The 20,965-nt window shown below is 35.6% G+C and overlaps 1 protein-coding gene across 5 annotated transcripts in view; it reads right to left on the bottom strand.

Annotated features, from left to right (window-relative positions):
• LRP1B (LDL receptor related protein 1B) overlaps positions 1 to 20,965 on the bottom strand; it is a 1,884,722-nt gene that overhangs the window by 512,698 nt on the left and 1,351,059 nt on the right. For all 5 annotated transcript variants that reach the window (XM_084998912.1, XM_084998914.1, XM_021076285.2 and 2 more), the window contains one exon: positions 3,631 to 3,771. In XM_084998912.1, coding sequence (XP_084855038.1) covers positions 3,631 to 3,771 — 141 coding nt within the window. The remainder of the gene's footprint in view (positions 1 to 3,630; positions 3,772 to 20,965) is intronic.

The following is a 20,965-nucleotide window of genomic DNA, read 5'->3' as shown; positions in this document are numbered from 1 at the left end:
GACTTATCTAATTAATTGGCATATTAATTTTCCTTATTACTGTGTAGTAGCAATGACAAATATTAGTCAGGTGATCATAGGTAGGCCTTCAATTAAGATGTTCCATTGAATTTACTAGGCCCAATGTGCTAATTATAGCTGGTAGCATGAAGTTAAGTAATTTACAATCTCATCCAACAAGTTAATTAAATATCCCATTTTTACAACATTTTTATTATTCTAGGACATGAAATGCCATTTAGTGGATGTTCAAACTTATATGAAGTGCAGTAAATCTAGTGAGATTTACAAAGCATGTTGAAAGCCATATATTAATAGTGTTCTATGGAAAATTCAAAATACCAATGAAGCTCATTATTTCTCATCTCTTAAATTCTAGACAGTCTGATGGGATTTAATTGTTCAATCAAACCTGTCACAAGTTCTGTCATTTTTGACGTGAAATATTCTCATCTGGGGAGACTTCTCATCAGGAGGTCTACCACTTTCTCTGCTTATTTCCAATAACTGCCAGTAGTTCTTATGTAGGTCCACAGACTAGGATTTGAGTTGACTTGAACTTTTGAAATGATTACATTTATCTCTTACATAAACTAATGGAGATTAATTGATGTATTCCCTTTTTTCCCAAGCTGACTAACCATACTAAGATGAATGTTTAGTTCTCTGAATATTTCAACAGAAGACAATTATATTTCTAAAGCTATAATAATTCTATACTGACTACATGCACATTTCATTTTATAGAAAGCATGTGAATGCATAATAATATAATGCCAGTCTATAGAGATGTGCATTTGAGTATAGATTTATTTCAACTACCACGAAAGATTCAAATTTTGGGAAGAGATTAAAAAGTGATAGTTAACTAAGGTTGAAAAAAAAACACCAAATGGAGAGAGGGAAAATAAAGGAATTGAAGAAGTAAAGAAAAATGGATTACATAATGATTTATAAAAACAAGAGAAAATGAGGGATTATATAATCTTGATAATATCAAAAACATGTGAAAGGAGTTCCCATTGTGACTCAGTGGAAATGAATCCTCAGGAGGATACAGGTTTGATCCCTGGCCCTGCTCAGTAGGTTAAGGATCTGGGGTAGCCATGAGCTGTGGTGTATGTTGCAGATGTGGCTTGGATCTGGTATTGCTGTGGCTATGGTGTAGGCAGGCAGCTATAGCTCTGATTCAACCCCTAGCCTCCTGGGAACTTCCATATGCCACAGATGTATCCCTTAAAAAGCAAAAAAAAAAAAAAAAAATGAAAAAAGAAGAAAAGGGAGCTTCTGGACTGTGCATTTTTAAACACAATAGAAATAATAGAAACATATAATGTATTACATTTTTTGTAAATAATAAAATTAACCATGTCAACAATCATTCTGTACAACATATATTTCATGTTCCATTTGTTTATTCTCTAAAGGCAAATGATCATGAAAAAGAAAAAGTTTTAAAAAAAGAATCATTATTTCAATAAGAATCTTTGCCTGTTCAATATAGATTTGATTTTGATGTAGGAAAAATATTAAAGAAATTTTTTAAAGCAATAATTTAGATAGTGACTATCTAGCAAGTTAGAAATACTGGCTTGGCTTAGTATTTTTGTAATGAGATTGATGTCGAAACTACATTCTTCAGTTCTCTAGTGGAGCTAGAAGGTCCACTTGGCTAACAAGAAGTCTCAGCTCTCCAGTGATCTATGTCAAAGAAGATAAATGAAGTAGGTAATTGTACTTTGAAATCCAAAGTGGTAGTAATGTTAACACCTTAAATAGTCCTAAATTGCTCATATTTCATACTAATGAAGCTTTTAAGCTCCCTGCTGTGACTCTGTTAATGGGATTGTCTTTAATACAGATGCTTTTATCAGCATATTCTTCTAGTAAAAACAGTATTTTCTCTGTATTTTAAGCTTAGTCACATTACACCATTAATTTCTAAGTACTAGAGGTCTTTGTCAGTTTGGTGATATTTTCACAGTGCCTAGAAGCCAAAACTGTACCTACAGGATCAAATTCTTAAAGGATGAGGGGGATCTTGTTGACATGAATATTCTGGGACAAGCATGATACACTGAATTTTTCCTCAAAGAAACTTTATTAGAATTGTATCTGGAAAAGTTCGATATAGTAATTACATTTGCAAATAAAGTATGTGTTTGTTCACATTTTGAAGAAGTGAATGTAGATTTTTTAAGAGGTTTGGAATTATGGTCTCTCTTTTCTGCTCTGTTGTGTAATGTTGTAGATTCTCAGATACAATCTCATTCAGTATAGACGATGAACCAAAGGTTTATCATAGTACTATAAATTTTCACACTTCACAAGTATATTGCATTGAAATTCACAAAAATGCCATATTTTATTTATTGAGTACCTGTGTTTTATTGCCAGTTATATATCTATTTTCTATGGCTTGAATGCCAGAATTATTATTTTGATAAAAAAATGTTTCTCTTACATAATTCCCAGTGAAAACACTGCTGTTCATTGTTATGGATAAAGACCAAAAAAAAATATATGTATCAGAAAACAAATACAGCTTTGTGCATGAGAGTTTGGGTGTCGATCTATTCTGAATCATGAAAGGATCCCAGGAATCAGTTCAGATTGTTTTATAAATCAATTATCTTAAAAATATTTTTTTTCATGATAAAGAAATACAGTTCCTGCTACTCCAGACAAGAAAGTATATTCCAGACCAAAATTTGACCCAAGCTTTTTTCAGAAAAGGCAACCATGTTGAATCTGGTCTTCATTTTGACTCCAGATATGCAGGAATGACTCTCAATTGATATTGCTAATCAGTCCTGCCTGCTTGATTGTTGTCACCTGTGTTCAGAATTAGTGATCCCCTTGGTTCACTCTTCTTATTTCTTCTCTTAATCTGCTTTGGTCTACATGCCCAAATCCTTTAGCTAAAAATCCTTTTAAATTTTCTTGAAAATTTTTCCTAAGAGGAAAGTATATGAAGCAAAGGATTTTCACGGCAGAGATTAAGGAGAGCAGAATACAAAACAATATTTTTTTCTAGGAAGGGAGTTCTGCTAATGTCATGGATCATGAACCCCAAACTAAGAAAAGTCTAGCAGGTGTGGGGCTGTACTGGCTGGCATCTCTAATCTAATTGCCATTTGGGCACTGTGACAAGTCCACCTATGTAAACCATCTGTTAGTTCTCTCACTCCATTTCACTGCACACCATTTGGACAAGCAAAAACAAAAAAAGCCAAATGCTTAGAGCCAAACAATGTGGTGCTTTTTGTTATGAAATTCTTGCATCAACATAGTCTATTTGAAGTCCACTCATTTATTTAGTTTCTGGGCTTAATTATACAGTGACTATATTTTGCTGGCATTTTTTTTCCCTTAGTCTTATATTTTTAAATCAAGAACTGAATAAGACCTCTTTGAAGACCTGACAAATTAAGATTCCTTGGGCAGCTTTGCTAATGTTTTGAAAGCTCATTATATACCTTATGCTAAAGGCATTTCTTCTACAGTATGAAGCAGCATTTTCATTAAGAGCAAAAATAGGAAACTTCAATTGTTGAATTGAAAATAATATGAAAAAAGAGAACATTATATATTCAAAAGGCAGCACAAATTCATTACCGTGTGACTTACCTTGCTGTGCTTCTTTATCATACACTTTCATATGAACAACCCCAGAAGTCTTATTTCTTAGAACTGTGGGGTTTCTTCCATCTCTTTTGCTGCAGGTTCCAAGCTGAGCTAAGTTTTGGTCTGCCCACCACAGTTTCTTATCTATAAAAATGAAAAGATTTTTTTATGAAAGAGACAATCATCTTATTAACTAATAATAAAAAGCTATTAAACTATAATGCTTTCTGATTTCTTTTGTTAAATTCTCAAACTGTTTCTAAGGGAAAAAGCAAAATCACTTTGACTTTTAAATATGTAAACTACAGTACATTTCAGTGTTTATATTTTTCTTCTCTCTCGTCAATGAGAGTCTTAACATTAACTTTTCTTTTTCTTAAATGACATAAATAAAATTATATTCCAAATTAATATGGAATACAGATTTTATTTTCTATACACTTAATAATGATCATAGTAATATTGTACTATGTCTGTAAATGAACTGCAAAATCCAACAAAATATCTAAACTGAAAGTACAAAAAAGATTGTTCTCTAAGTTGTGTTTAAAGTGTATAAGCTCTTAAATCAGTACTCTCCATTCCTGGATTCTTCAGTTATAGTAACTTATTTTCTGTTCAGTTTATACTCCTTTCTCCAAAATTTTAATAATGTACATTATTAACTTGTACTGAGTAATCCTTTGGAAGCAGAGACCCTGCAATGTGGCACAGATAAAAAAGTAGTCAGGTAGCTAGAATTCTAGTGAAAATTATACATTTATTATTATATTATGTCAAATTGTCATAGAAAAACTATAAGGCTGCTATTATAACTTTTCTTTTCATAGATGAAGATTCTGAGATTCACAGAGATTAACCATCTCAGTCAAATTTACACATTTGATGGTCTTTCTCTCTCTAAAACATGTGTTCTTTCTAAGACTCCATGATGAGTACATTAAAAAATGTAAGGTAATGAAATAATGTTAAATAAAGTTAATTTTAAAAGTTTTGAACTATCATTGAGAATTTAATTAATGACAATTGAGACCACATTGATTTCAACCTAGAAGTTAAAGTAAGGTTACTGAACTTAGTGAACAAAACAATGTAGTCTTGACCTTCAAGGTACAATTATTCTCATTCAAATGCCAGGATATTTTGACTGAACCAAAGCCTGGTTTCATGCATTACGAGAAGAATAATACAAACAATGACCATCCCTTCCTAAATCTTATTTTGTGCAGTGCACAATTCTAAACATTGTAGACAGATTAATCCATTTAATCTTCACAAGAGTTCTATAAGGTAAGTACCGCCATTATTAAACCATTTTGCAGTTAAGAATATTGAAGGAATGAGAAGTAGTTTTCCCTGGGTAATAGAACGAATAGTGGACCCAGGTTATGAATCAACCCTGATTTCAGTTTCTGGTATTAATTTCATTTCTATAGCCTCTCCTTCCATAGATGGATAGAGTTTACTCTTCTTTCTCTTGACATATAAATATGGAACTTAGATTATGACAGTGAAGTTGAGTAGCCAATTCATTTATCCTTTCATTTACACTCCAACATTTATATAAGAACAGAGATATTCCCTGTGAAGAAAAAGGTTAGAAACTTTGACTTAGAGATTTTTTTATTTTGTCTTTTGAGGGCCGCACCCTCAGCATATGGAGATTCCCAGGCTAGGGGTCAAATTGGAGCTGTTGCTGCTGGCCTATGCCAGAGCCACAGCAATGCCAGATCCTTAACCCACTTAGCGAGGCCAGGGATCAAACCCGCAACCTCATGGTTCCTAGTCTGATTTGTTTCCACTGCGCCACAACAGGAACTCCTAACTTAGATGTTTTTGAAAGGTGTTTGGCACAGTATAGTGGATTGAGCACATGTGTTTCTACTTTTTTTTTTCTTTGTAGGGCTGCATCTGCAGAATATGGAAGTTCCCAGGCAAGGGGTCAAATCAGAGCTGTAGCTGCCAGCCTATGCCACAGCCACAGCAACGTGGGATCTGAGCTACATCTGCAACCTGCACCACAGCTCACGGCAATATCAGATCTCTGACCTACTGAGCAAGGCCAGGGATCGAGCCTGTATCCTCATAGATACTAGTCAGATTCATTTCTGCTGCACCACAACAGGAACTCCCTGTGTTTCTACTGCTGTTTCTTCTACTCTCCCACTGTGATAGAAATGTTGAAACATAAAGCAGAATAGAACCATAATGAACACATATAATAAACAAGAGAATGAAGGGCATGTGAACATGATTGTATGTGGATGGAAATAGGAAAATGGTTAAACGGGCAGATAAAGGTGCAACCTAGAACGTGATTTTAAAAAGGCTCCAGAAGAGTGGAAACCAGCCCTCTCCACCGAACTCTGGATGATCTTGATTTTAGCCTGAGAATAGTAGAGTGGAAGTGCAAAAAAAAGGCTAAAATAGGGTGATTAAGTGAAAATATTTTTATATGTAAGGCTACCTACCCCTACCATCTCTTTTACCCTTTCCCTTGTGTTTATAGATGGTTGATAGAAAGTCTCAAATAAATAAATAAACAGAGCTCCTTTTAAAGATACTCAGTGTAATAGTTTGGGATATTAAGGGTGGTGCTCTGCAAAAAGGTTCCTTTCATTCTGACCTTTGTGGCACCCAAAGCCTGACCTCTTAAAGCAAAACCTGAAAGCTCCCTCCTGATAAGATATCCTTATGTCATGCATCTATCTGTGCCTTCAGGAGAAATCTATCTGTGCCTTCAGGAGAAAGCTTCATGTATCGAATCTCTAAGCATAATGCAGTGTGCCTTCAATGCCATTCAGAGCTCCTGGTAAGAGCTCCCCTCGCAAGGAAGATATCACAGGAAAAGAATTTATTTTTATAAATAGGAAAACTATGATGGACCTCCCAGTCCCATCTTAAATGTCATGGGAAAGCAAGGATATTCAGTTCAATGAGGAAAACTAACAAAGTGAAAAGCAAACACTAAGGTAAACAGAGGGACACAAAAATTAAAAATCAGAAATTATTTTTTAAATCATCAAATATATTCAAGTACATATCTCATTCTAGAACTGTTAGAGATCCTTAAAAAGGGAAAAATTAGAGAATAAGAAAGGATTCAGAATTTAAAGAGTTACGTCTACAGACAAATATTTTTATTTTATTTTATTTTATTTTATTGCTTTTTTAGGGCCTCATCCACAGCATATAGAAGTTCTCAGGTTAGGGGCCAAATTGGAACTGCAGCTGCTGGTCTACAGCTCCTTTTAGAGCCACAGCTATGTGAGATATGAGCAGCATCTGGGATCTACACCACAGCTCATGGCATACCAGATCCTTTAACCTACTGAGTGAGGCCAGGGATGGAACCTGCAGGATGGAACATGGAAACTAGTTGGGTTCATTACCACTGAGCCATGATGGGAATTCCCCAAATATTTTTAATGGAATGATTATAAAATGTGGTTGAGGGACTCTTTCATGATATGGAGGAAGAAGACAAGCAGAAAAAAAAATTAAGATTGGAAAGGAAAGAAGTAAAGTATCAGTCTAAAAAGTCCAATAGACAGTATCACTAAACTGTAGTTGGAATCAGCAGCTTCTCCACGTCCATGCAGTCAGAAAAAAAAAAAAAAAAAATGCCCATTTTACTTAAGACTGTCCTTAATTGACCAGTAAAAATTATCAATTTTTTTAAGTCTAGCCCTTTTTAACATTCTTGTGATGAAATAGAAATTCTGCAGAAAATATTTCTGGTGCTGAGTATGATTGTGTGGAACAAATGTACTTATGAGACCACTTGAGCTGCAGGAAGAATAGGTTACTTTTTTTCACAGAACATCATTTTATCCTTGAAAAAATATCTGACAATCTATGGCTAGTCAGACTTTGGTGTTTGGCAGATATTTTCTCAAAAATAACAAGAAAGAAAAATGGTAAATAACATAGTTGGAAGATTGGCGATACCCAACTTTGAGACTTATTATAAAGCTATGGTAATTGAGACAGTGTGGTGTTGTTGAAAGAATAGATAAATAGATCAACAGACCAGAGCAGAGAGCCCAGCAACAGACTCCTATAAATACAGTCAACTGATCTTTGACCAAGGAAGAAATACAAATAATGATGTAAATATGGTCTTTTCAAGAAATGGTACTGAACAACTGGACATCCGTATGCAAAACAAAAATTAGTCTAGACACAAATCTTACACCCTTCACAAAAATTAACTCATAATGTATCACAGATCTAAATGCAAAATACAAAACTATAGAACTAAGAGATAGCATAGGAGAAAAACCTACATGACAGTGAGTATGGTGTTGTCTTTTTAGATAATGACCAAAGCCTGATCCATGAAAGAAATAACTGATATTATAGACATCATTAAAATTAAATTTCAGCTCTGCCAAAGACATTATCAGGAGAATCAGAAGACAAGCCATATATAGGGAGAAAATATTTGCATAAGGATTATTTTCCAAAGCACACAAATAATTTTTAAAACACAATAATAAGAAAGCAAACAACTAATTTAAAAACTGGACCAAAGACCTTAATAAACACTTCATCATAGAAAATAAACAGATGACAATAAGCATATGAAAAGATACTCCACAACATATATCAATAGGGAAATGCAAATTAACAATGAGCTACCACTGCACATCTATTAAAATGGCCACAATTCAGAACAATGACAACATCAAATGCTGTCAGGATATGGAGTAGCAGGAAATCTCACACATTGCTGGTGGGAATGCAAAATAGTATAGCCGTTTGCAAGACAGTTTTATGGTTACTTATAAAACTAAACAAATAAAGGTAGCAATATAGCAATAGAGGTTATGGCAGTCCTCTGAAAACATGGATTTCCTTGCTTCTAATTCTTGTTCAAGTTTCTTTAAGTTTCCTAATTATATACTGGCTCAAATTCAAAATTCCCTCTCAGGTTTTAAAATCACTAACTACATCACTACATAATCTGACTTGATTCTACTTCTTTCCACCTTCTTTCTAGTACATGCATTTAGTCCACTCTTATCACCTAATATTCATTCAGACATGTATTCAACTAATATATGGCATCTATTATTTGAAAAGTATTATTTTGCTATTATTTTTGACTGTACTCACTGCATGCAGAATTTCCCAGGCCAGGGATTGAATACTTGCTACTTCAGTAACCAGAGCCACTGCAGTGACAGCAGATCCTTAACTCACTGAGTCACAAGGGAACTCCAAAGTACTACTTTTGATAGTGGAAAAGTGACAGAAGACAAGATGAGTAAGATCTCTGTCCTTATAGATGCTATGTTCTAGTGAGGGAGACAGACAAGAAATAAACAGAAAAGGCAGAACTAAAGTTCTTAAAAATCAACAGCAATGAAATAAATAACCTGATTGAAAGTGGTCAAAGGACTTGAATAAATATCTCTCCCAAGAACACATGCAAACAGCCAATAGGCATATGAAGAGATATTCAACATCACTAATTATCAGGGAAATGCAAATCAATATCAAAACCACAATAAGATATCACCTCACACCTGGTTATCATTTAAAAAAAAAAAAACAATGCTGGCAAGGATGTGGAGAAACTGAATCTTATTCATTGTTGCTGGGAATTAAAATGGCAGGGTCACCACTAAAACAGTATGGAGATTACTCAAAACATTAAAAGTAGACTACCATATGACCTAGCAATCCCATTCCTGGGTATACATACAAAAAAACAAAGTCAAAATCTTGTAGAGATATTAACACTTCAATATTCAGTGCTGTTCATTCTTAAAAACAAAGGTATGGTACCAAATATCCATCAAAAGATGAATAGATAAATACAGTTGGTGTATATATACAATGGAATATTATTCAGCCTTAAAAAAGAGAAAATATTTTAGTGGGGGATGTTGATAATATGCAAGGCTACACACATGTAGGGATAAGGGGATGTAGTAAATCTCTATTTACCTGTCAATTTTGCTGTGAACCTAAAACTTCTCTAATAAAATGAAGTATTTAAAGAAAAGAGGGGAATGTTTCCATATGGATGAACCTTGAGGACTTTACTTACATTAAGTAAGATTAGCTGATCACAAAAGTACTAATATTGTGTGATTCCACGTTCATCAGGTTTCCAAACTAGTCAAACTCAAAGTAAGAGAGAGTAGAATGGTAGTTGCCAAGGGCTGAGGGGAGGGGATTGGAAATGGGTGAGTTGCTATCCAGTAGGTATAAAGTTTCAGTTATAGACAATGAATAAGCTCCAGAGCTCTGCTGTACAACTTTGTGCCTACAGTTACCAATACTGTATTGTGTACTGAAAAAAATTAAGAGGGTGGATCTCAAGGTAACTGTCCTTACCACAAATAAATAAATGAAAACATAAGAAAAAACTGAAGGCTGTTATTATTTAGTCCTATAAAGAAAATAAACAGTTTCATCTTTTATTTTCTGCTTTCCCTACCTTTGTCTGCACATAACTCCATTCTACTCACCCTTCACTGCACAAGCCTAACCCCACCCTCAGTGAAATACTTCAGACTGCCTTTCCCACACTATCTCTTCCTTCTCACTGATTCTAAATCCTCTATAGACAGAATCCTATGGTTTGGTATTAAATCATTACTTTTTCCTTTCTTTTCACTTGTACTTATTTTGACTCTGTATCCAGAGATGAAAACTCCTGAGACAACGATCCCATCTTGAGCTTCTTTGTATTCTTCACAGCGCTTTGCATTCTTTTGAACCAAGCTTAATGTAGAAACTCCCTAAATATCTGTGAAATGATTGGGGAAATAATATCTCCCATACTAATTCATAACTTAGAAAACATTTAAATAAATCCATCTCTCCCATTTCCTCTTGATATTATCTTTTAAAAACTTCTCTTTTTAACTATAACCCATTTTGAAGATCCCTCTAACATAAAGAACTTTGGGTTTGAGTGCATAATTATTATTTAGAATCATACCTATTTCTCTCACTTTTTCCCCTCACGTTCATATTCATATGAACATACCAAAATCTTCAGAAATTATCCAAAATCAGGAGTTCCCATCATGGCTCAGCGCAAATGAATCTTACTAACATCCATGAGGACGCAGGTTCAATCTCTGGCCTTGCTCAGTGGTTTAAGGATCTGGTATTGCCGTGAGCTATGGTGTAGGTCACAGATGTGGCTCGGATCTGGCATTGTTGTGGCTGTGGTGTAGGACAGCAGCTTCTGCTCTGATTTGACCCCTAGCCTGGGAAATTCCATGTGCCCAGGGTGTGGCCCTAAAAAGACAAAAAAATTTTAAAAAAAGAAAGTAATTACCCAAATTCAGAAACTACTTGCTTAAGTTGTATGTAGGTAATTACACATGACTTTATTTTACTATCATAGCCTGAATTGCACACCTCACAATTCATATATTAAATTTCTAATTCTCAATGCCTCAGACTGGGACTATATTTGAACATAAGGTCTTTAAAGAGGTAATTAAAGCTAGATTATGAGGGTGGGTCTTAATCCAATATGATTGATGTCCTTCAAAAAAGAGAAATTAGGACACAGACACACAGAGAGGGAAAACCAAGGGAGGAAAAGACAACCATCCACAAGCCATGAGAGAGGCCTCAGAAGAAATCAACCATGTTGACCCCTTGATTTTGGACTTCAAGACTCCAGAACAATGAGAAAATAAATTTCTGTTAAGCCACCAAGTCTGTGGGAGTTTTTTATGGCAGCTCTAGCAAACAGCAAACAAATATATTTATTAATAAGGATATAGAAGAAATTTATAAACTACAAAATAAATTAACATAAATATCATAAATAAAAATAGATTATAATGTGCAGTCTCCAAACTCTTCACTCAAAAACAAATAAATAAATAAATAAATAAATAAAAATAGAGGTTGTGAGGTGGACTGAAAGTTCCAACCCTTCTTGGTCTGTCTGATCAGCCTTCCTCCCGAAGCCCTCTACGGACTCCTGTCCCCACTTATCTCAGCAGCATAAAAAGACACTTGTGACTCCAGGGATTCCTAAGGTCTTAGAAGCTCTTGTATCAGAAACCAGGGATTCAGATCAAATAGAATCACCAAAGATACTCCCATTACCCTGATCACTTAGAAACAGCAAGGGATTTTTAGGAGCTGTGTGTCAGGAACAAGAGAGCAAATATATATATATATATATATATATACATATATATATATATATATATATTTATTTTTATTTTATTTAAATTTTTAATTTTTTAATTTTTTATTACTCAATGAGTTTATTACATTTATAGTTGTACAATGATCATCACAATCCAATTTTATAGGATTTCCATTCCACAGCTCCAGTGCATCCCCCCACCCCCCAAACTGTCTCCTTTGGAAACCATAAGTTTTTCAAAGTCTGAGTCAGTATCTGTTCTGCAAAGAAGTTCATTCTGTCCTTTTTGCAAATTCCACATGCCAGTGAAAGCATTTGCTATTGGTTTCTCATTGTCTGACTGACTTCACTTAGCATGATAATTTCTAGGTCCATCCATGTTGCTAAAAATGCTGGTATTTCGTTCTTTTTGATGGCTGAGTAATATTCCATTGTGTATATGTACCACACCTTCTTTATCCACTCCTCTGTCGATGGACATTTAGGTTGTTTCCATGTCTTGGCTATTGAAAAGAGTGCTGAAATGAACATTGGAGTACATGTGTCTTTGAGAGTCATGGTTTTCTCTGGATAAGATGCCCAGGAGTGGGAATGATGGATCAAATGGTAGTTCTATTTTTACTTTTCTGAGGCATATCCATACTGTTTTCCACAGTGGTTGCACCAATTTGCAATCACACCAACAGTGTACTAGGGTTCTTTTTCTCCACACCCTCTCCAGTATTTATTGTTTGTAGACTTTTTGATGATGGCCATTCTGGCTGGTGTAAGGTGGTGCTTCATAGGGGTTTTGATTTGCATTTCTCTAATGATGAGTGATGTTGAACATCTTTTCATGTGTTTTTTGGCCACCCGTATGTCTTATTTGGAGAACTGCCTGTTTAGATCTTCTGCCCATTTTTTGACAGGGTTGTTTGTTTTTTTGGTATTGAGCTGCAGAAGGTGTTTATAAATTTTGGAGAATAATCCCTTGTCAGTTGATTCATTTGCAAAGATTTTCTACCATTCTGTGGGTTGTCTTTTCATTTTGTTTAGGGTTTCCTTTGCTGTGCAGAAACTTTTAAGTTTAATTAAGTCCCATCTGTTTATTTTTGTTTTTACTGTCATTACTGTAAGAGGTGGATCTCAGAAGATGTTTCTGTCGTTCATGTCAGAGAGTGTTTGGCCTATGTTTTCCTTCAAGAGTTTTATACTATCTGGTCTTATATCTAGGTCTTTAATCCACTTGAAGTTTATTCTTGTGTATGGTGTTAGGGAGTATTCTAATTTTGTTCTTTTACATGTGGCTGTTCAGTTTTCCCAGCACCACTTATTGAACAGGTTGTTTTTTCTCCATTGTATATTCTTGCCTCCTTTGTCATAGATTAGTTGGCTGTAGGTGCATGGGTTGAATTCTGGGCTTTCTATCCTGTTCCATTGATCTATATTTCTGTCTTTGTGCCAGTACCACATGGTTTTGATGAATGTTGCTTTAACTATAGTCTGAAGTCCGGGAGCTTGATTCCTCTAGCTCCATTTTTTTCAGAATATCTTTGGCTATTCTGGGTATTTCGTGCTTCCAAACAAACTTTAAAATATTTTGTTTGAGTTCTGTGAAAAATGTCCTTGGTAACTTGACACGGATTGCATTGAATCTGTTGATCACCTTGGGTAGTATAGTCATTTTGATAATATTGTCTCTTCCAATCCAAGAGCATGGTATGTCTTTCCACCTATTTGTGCCATCTTTGATTTCTTTCATCAGTGTCTTGTAGTTTTCAGAGTACAGGTCTTTTGTCTCTTTAGATAGGTTTACTCCTAGGTATTTTATTCTTTTGGATGTGATGGTAAACGGGATTGCTTCCCTAATTTCTCTTTCTGATCTTTCATTGTTAGTATATAGAAATGCTGTATATTTCTGTGTATTAGTTTTGTATCCTGCAACTTTGCCAAATTCATGGATGAGCTCTAACAGTTTTCTGGTAGAGTCTTTAGGACTCTTTGGGTATAATATCATGTCATCTGCAAATAGTGATAGTTTTACTTCTTCTTTTCCAATTTGGATTCCTTTTATCTCTTTTACTTCTCTGATTGCTGTGGCTAGGATTTCCAAAACTATGGTGAAGAGCAGTGGTGAGAGCAGACATCCTTGTCTTGTTCCTATTGTTAGCAGGAATTCTTTCAGCTTTTCACCATTGAGAATGATGTTAGCTGTGGGTTTGTCATATACGGCCTTTATTATGTTGACATAAGTTCCATCTATGCCAACTTTCTGAAGGGTTTTTATCAGAAATGTGTGCTGGATTTTGTCAAAGGCTTTTTCTGCATCTATTGAGAGAATCATATGGTTTTTATTCTTCAGTTTGTTAATGTGGTGTATCACACTGATGGATTTGTGGATGTTGAAGAACCCTTGCATCCCTGGGAGAAATCCCACTTGATCATGATGTACAATCCTTTTAATGTACTGTTGGATGTGGTTTGCTAATATTTTGTTGAAGATTTTTGCATCGATGTTCATCAGTGAAATTGGCCTGGAGTTTTCTTTTTTTGTGGTATCTTTGTCTGGTTTTGGTATCAGGGTGATGGTGACCTCATAGAATGAGTTTGGGAGTATCCCTTCCTCTGCAATTGTTTAGAATAGTTTCAGAAGGAGAGGTGTTAACTTTTCTCTAAATGTTTGACAGAATTCACCTATGAAGCCATCTGGTCCTGGATTTTGTTTGTTGGAAGTTTTTTAATCACTGTTTCAATTTCAGTTCTTGTGATTTCTCTGTTCATCTTTTCTATTTCATCTTGGTTTAGTCTTGGAAGATTGTACCTTTTTAAGACTATGTCCATTTCTTCTGGGTTTTCTGTTTTATTAGTGTATAGTTTCATGCAGTAGTCTCTTATGATCCTTTGTATTTCTGTGATGTCTGTTGTTACTTCTCCTTTTTCATTTCTAAGTTTATTGATTTGAGTTTTCTCTCTTTTTTTCTTGATAAGTCTGGCTAAAGGTTTATCAATTTTGTTGATCCACAACAGGAAACAAAAATACCACAAATGACAAGGCTCACCACTAAGGGTATATATACAGTAATGGTAGGAAATCATCCATGCACAATTATGCCACCAAAATTACAAATCATGAGAAGAGGTGGGTACAAATGCAGGAAACTGGAGATGCACTTGAAATTAAGATATCAACAACTTGAAACAATCTCGTACATATATAGACTCATATCAAAACTTCAGAAGAACTGCAAAGCAAAAATCTACAATTGATACACAAACAAATAAGAAAAATCAACTCAACTACAACACTAAAGATAGTCATCAAGCCACAAGAGGAGAGAACAAGAGAAGAAGGGAAGAACAAAGAGCAACAAAAACAAATCCAAAGCAATTAATAAAATGGTAATAAGAACATACATATAAATATTTATCTTAAAGGTTAACGGACTAAATGCCACAACCAAAAGACACAGACTGGCTGAATGGATACCAAAACAAGATCCATATATATGCTATCTTCAAGAGACCCACCTCAATTCTAGGGACACATACAAATTGAAAGCGAGAGGATGGAAGAAAATATTCCACACACACGGGAATCAAAAGAAAGCTGGTGTAGCAATACTCATATCAGACAAAATAGATTTTAAAATGAAGAATACTTTAAGGGACAAGGAAGGTCACTACATAATGATCAAAGGATCAATCCAAGAAGAATATATAACAATTTTAAATATCTATGGACCCAACCTAGGTTCACCACAATTTATAAGGCAACTTCTAACAACCTTAAAATGGATAAGTCGGCAATAACACAATCATAGTGGGAGACTTTAATACCCCACTTACAGCAATGGACAAATCATCCAGACAGAAAATCAATAAGGAAACACAGGCCCTGAATGAAGAATTAGACCAGATGGACTTCATAGATATGTATAGGACATTACATCCAAAAGCAACAGAATACACATTCTTCTCAAGTGCACATGGAACATTCTCTATGATTAATCAAATCTTGGGCTACAAATCCAACCTCAGGAACTTTAAGAAAATTGAAATCATATCAAGCATCTTTTCTGACCACAACGCTATACAACTGGAAATCAACAACAAGAAAAAACTGCAAAAAACACAAAAATGTGGAGACTCAACAACATGCTACTAAACAATCAATGGATCACTGAAGAAATCAAAGAAGAAATTAAAAAATACCTAGAAGCAAATGCCAATAAGGATACAACACTCCAAAACCTATGGGATGCAGCAAAAGCCGTTCTAAGATGAAAATTTATAACAATACAAGCCCACTTCAGGAAACAAGAAAAGGCTCAAATAAGCAAGCTAACTTTACATCTAAAACAGCTAGAGAGAGAAGAACAGACAAGACCTAAAGTTAGTAGAAGGAAAGAAATCATAAAGATCAGAGCAGAAATCAATGAAATAGAAACAAAGAAAACCATGGAGAAGATCAATGAAACGAAAAGCTGGTTCTTTGAACAGATCGAGAACAAATATATATTTCTCACTAATGTCATAGTTGCCCACTGCTGGACCAGGTGAATCTTCCAGAGGTTATTTTCTGCTCTGGCCTGGACAAATGCTCCAACATAGAGATGGAACAAAGCCATGCCAGTCTTGGGCACAATCCACCAAGGACTTTATGATAAAACGTAACTTAAGGCACCTCTTCCCTCTGATTATCAAGGCCATCATGAGACTCATGATGGTAGAAGCCTCCTGGGGATAAAGCAGGAAGAGTTTATGTAGCAGCTGCTCTATCAGACATAGGATGAATCCCCACCTCTAACTGTACAATTAAGCCAAATCCCTAGAAGGGGAGTCTTTGCCTTCATAGCTCTTACAGAGCCAGGTTGGTCCTTTACACAGGGACCCTCCATGATGCAGAGAAGGGGCCCATCAGGTGCACGGGGTGTGAACAAAGTTGGAAAGGGGTTGTAGAACTTCTCTGGCAGGGCAGGACTGATGATCTGAGCCTGCTGAGATATCCCAGCCCTGCAGCCTGCAGTTAGCCTGCACTGAGCAATCCGGGTGTCTAAAAGGCTCTAAACATGACCCTTTCTTCCAGCTTCCAGGTTTGATTTCCACAGAAGCCTCCAACAAACTCTAGACCTGCAGCAGCAGCATCACACACTATTTTCCGAGGTTCCCTGTCATGTTCTTATTTTAACCATATCAGGCCATCTAGTTGAAAATAGCCTCAATTTAACATCTGATACCTGCTGGAGAGTTCCCACTGTTCCCAGGAGGGTGGCCACACCCCGCAGTTGGTGACCAGGAGAAGGGAGCATGGGGTGGGAACCGGGCCTGGCATTTAGGAAGCAGCCGCATTCTTGGGCTGCCTGTGCTGACACATAGCTGCTCTGATCTGCACCAGCTCAGGCACACAAAGGCTTTAGAAATGATTTCTCCATAGGAAAACTCAAAGGAATCTTGACCACCAAATGCCTTCCCAGGACTCCCATCCCCCTCTCTAATAAAAAAAACAAAAAGAAAAAGAAAAAGAGAGAGAGAGAGAGAGAGAGAGAGAGGGAGAGAAAGAAAAATAAATAAATTCATACATAAATAAAAATAAAAAAGACAGAAAAAATAAAGAAGGGAAATAAATTTATTGAAATCTACTATGTTTCAAGGCTTTTACTAGGCTCTGAATGTAAGCAAATATGATATCTCATATTTTGATGTCTCATTTTAGTCATCATAAAGGAGATGTGATGTGTTAAAAACCTGTCAATAAAGAAAATCTACAACTTTTTTTCTACAAACTTAAAAATTAATTCTATAAATACTGCAACAAACATCAAGGGAAAAAGCCAAAAGATTAAAGATTTTGTCTCCTGCCTGGAAGTCTGGGGAGGAAGAGATGAGAGCACTCTCACTTGTGACGTTAATAAATATATTTCATACGAATAGCTCCAAAAACTCACACTTATGCCTAACTATCCTCTTTTTTCTTAATGAGCTAAATTCTTTATTTTATTTTTTTAAAATTATTTCCCCAATAGAATTTTTTTTTCTACTGTACAGCATGTTGACCAAGTTAAACAAACATGTAAACATTCTATTTCCTCACATTTTCATGCTCTATCATAAGTGACTAGACGTAGTTCACAGTGCTACACAGCAGGATCTCATTGCTAATCCATTCCAAAGACAATAGTTTGCATCCATAAATCCCAAATGCTCAATCCATCCCAATTCCTCCCCCTCCCCCTTGGCAACCACAAGTCCATTCTGCAAATCCATGATTTTCTTTTCTGTAGAAAGGTTCATTTGTGCCATATATTAGATTCCAGCTATAACTGATATCATATGGTGTTTGTCTTTCTCTTTCTGACTTACTTCACTCAGGATGCGAGTCTCTAGTTCCATCCACGTTGCTGCAAATGGCATGATTTCATTCTTTTATATGGCTTAGTAGTATTCCACTGTGAATATATACCACATCTTCCTAATCCAATCACCTGTTGATGGACATTTGGGTTGTTTCCATGTCTTGGCTATTGCGAATAGAGCTGCAATGAACATGTGGGTGCATGTGTCTTTTTTAAGGAATGTTTTGTCCGCACATAGGCCCAAGAGTGGGATTGCTGGGTCATATGGTAGACCTATGCATGGATTTCTAAGGTACCTCCATACTGTTCTCCATAGTGGTTGTACCAGCTTACATTCCTACCAACAGTGCCGAGGGTTCCCTTTTCTCCACACCCTCTCCAGCATTTGTTGTTTGTGGACTTATTAATGATGGCTATTCTGACTGGTGTGAGGTGGTATCTCATAGTAGTTTTGATTTGCATTTCTCTAATAATCAGGGATGGTGAGCATTTTTTCATGTGCTTGTTGGCCATCTGCATATCTTCCTTGGAGAAATGTCTATTCAGGTCTTTTGTCCATTTTTCTATTGGGTTGTTGGCTTTTTTGCTGTTGAGGTGTATAAATTATTTGTATAATTTAGAGATTAAGCCCTTGTCAGTTGCATCATTTGAAACTATTTTCTCCCATTCTGTAAGTTGTCTTTTAATTATTTTTATGGTTTCTTTTGCTGTGCAAAAGCTTGTCAGTGTGATTAGGTCCCATTGGTTTATTTTTGCTTTTATTTCTATTGCTTTGGGAGACTGGCCTGAGAAAACATTTGTGAGGCTGATGTCAGAGAGTGTTTTGCCTATGTTCTCTTCTAGGAGTTTGATGGTGTCTTGTCTGATATTTAAGTCTTTCAGCCATTTTGAGTTTATTGTCATGCATGGTGTGATGGCATGTTCTAGTTTCACTGATTTCCATGCAGCTATTCAGGTTTCCCAGCAATACTTGCTGAAAAGACTGTCTTTTTCCCATTTGATGTTCTGGCCTCCTTTGTCAAAGATTAATTGATAATGGGTATCTGGGTTTATTTCTAGGTTCTCTATTCTGTTCCTTTGGTCTGTATGTCTGTTTTGGTACCTGGACCACACTGTCTTGATGATATGGTGGCTTTGTAATGTTGCCTGGGAGAGTTATGCCTCCTGCTTGGATTCTGTTCCTCAGAATTGCTTTGGCAATTCTGGGTCTTCTGTGGTTCCATATACATTTTTGGATTGTTTGTTCTAGTTCTGTGAAAAATGTCCTGGGTAATTTGATAGGGATAGCATTGAATCGGTAGATTGCTTTGGGTAGTATGGCCATTTTTACAATATTAATTTTTCCAACCCAGGAGCATGGAATATCTATCCATTTCTTTTCATCTTCTTTAATTTCCTTAATTAATGTTTTATAGTTCTTGGCATATAAGTCCTTTGCCTCCTTGGTCAAGTGTATTCCCAGGTGTTTGATTTTTGGGGGTGCAATTTTAAAAAGTGTTGTATTTTTGTATTCCTTTTCTAATATTTCATTGTTAATATACAGAAATGTGACTGATTTCTGAATGTTGATCTTATATCCTGCTATTTTGGTGAATTTGTTGATCAGTTCAAGTAGTTTTTGGGTTGAGTCCTTAGGGTTTTCTATGTATAGTATCATGTCATTTGCCTACAGTGATAGTTTTAATTCTTCTCTTCCTATTTGGATGCCTTTTATTTCTTTTGTTTGTCTGATTGCTGTGGCCAGGACTTCCAAACTATGTTGAATAACAGTGTTGAGAATGGTCATCCTTGTCTTGGTCCAGATATTAGTGGGAAGGCTTTCAGCTTTTCTCCATTGAGTATTATATTTTCTGTGGGTTTGTTGTAAATGGCTTTTATTATGTTAAGGAATGTTCCCTCTATACCCACTTTGGTAAGAGTTTTGATCATGAATGGATGTTGGACCTCGTCAAATGCTTTTTCTGCATCTTTTGAGATGATTGTGTGGTTTTTGACTTTTCTTTTGTTAATGTGGTGTATGACATTGATTGATTTGCATATGTTGAACCATCCTTGTGCACCTGGGATGAATCCCACCTGGTGGTGGTGTACGATCTTTTTGATATGTTGTTGGATTCGGTTGGCTAAAATTTTGTTGAGAATTTTTGCATCTATATTCATCAAAGATATTGGGTGATAGTTTCCTTTCTTGGTGTTATCTTTGTCTGGTTTTGGAATTAGGGTGATGGTGGCGTCATAGAAGGTCTTTGGGAGTGTTCCTTCTTCTTCAACCTTTTGGAAAAGTTTAAGGTGGTGGGTATAAGTTCCTCTCTGTGTTTTTGGTAGAACTCACATGTGAAGCCATCTGGTCCTGGGCTTTTATTTGTAGGGAGTGTTTTTATGACATATTCAGTTTCATTTCTAGTGATCATTCTGTTCAGTTGATGTATTTCTTCTTGATTCAGTTTTGGCAGGCTGTAAGTCTAGAAAGTTGTCCATTTTTCTAGGTTGTCAAATTTGTTGGCATATAATTCTTTATAGTATTCTCATATGATTTTTTTGTATTTCTGCAGTACCTGTTGTGATTTTTCCTTTTTCATTTCTTATTTTGTTTATTTGGGTTTTTTCTCTCCTCTTCTTGGTGAGTCTAGCCAGAGGTTTGTCATTTTGTTTACCTTTTCAAAGAACCAGCTCTTGGTTTTACTGATTTTTTTTTATTTTTATTTTTTGAGTCTCTATTTTATTGATTTCCTCTTTGATCTTTATGATTTCCTTCCTTCTTCTGACTTTAGGTTTTTTGGTCTTTTTCTAATTCATTAGTGGTGGGTTAAGTCATTGATTTGAGATCTTTCTTTTTTGAGGAAGGCCTGCATCACTATCAATTTCC

Source organism: Sus scrofa, chromosome 15 (assembly GCF_054392235.1).
Source record: "Sus scrofa isolate SSC_HxYL_T2T_F1_AM1 chromosome 15, Sscrofa_HxYL_maternal_Yorkshire_Landrace_v2.0, whole genome shotgun sequence".
Lineage (NCBI taxonomy): Eukaryota > Metazoa > Chordata > Mammalia > Artiodactyla > Suidae > Sus > Sus scrofa.
The sequence above is the reverse complement of the archived record's forward strand: the minus strand, read 5'-3'. Positions and strand labels throughout refer to the sequence as shown.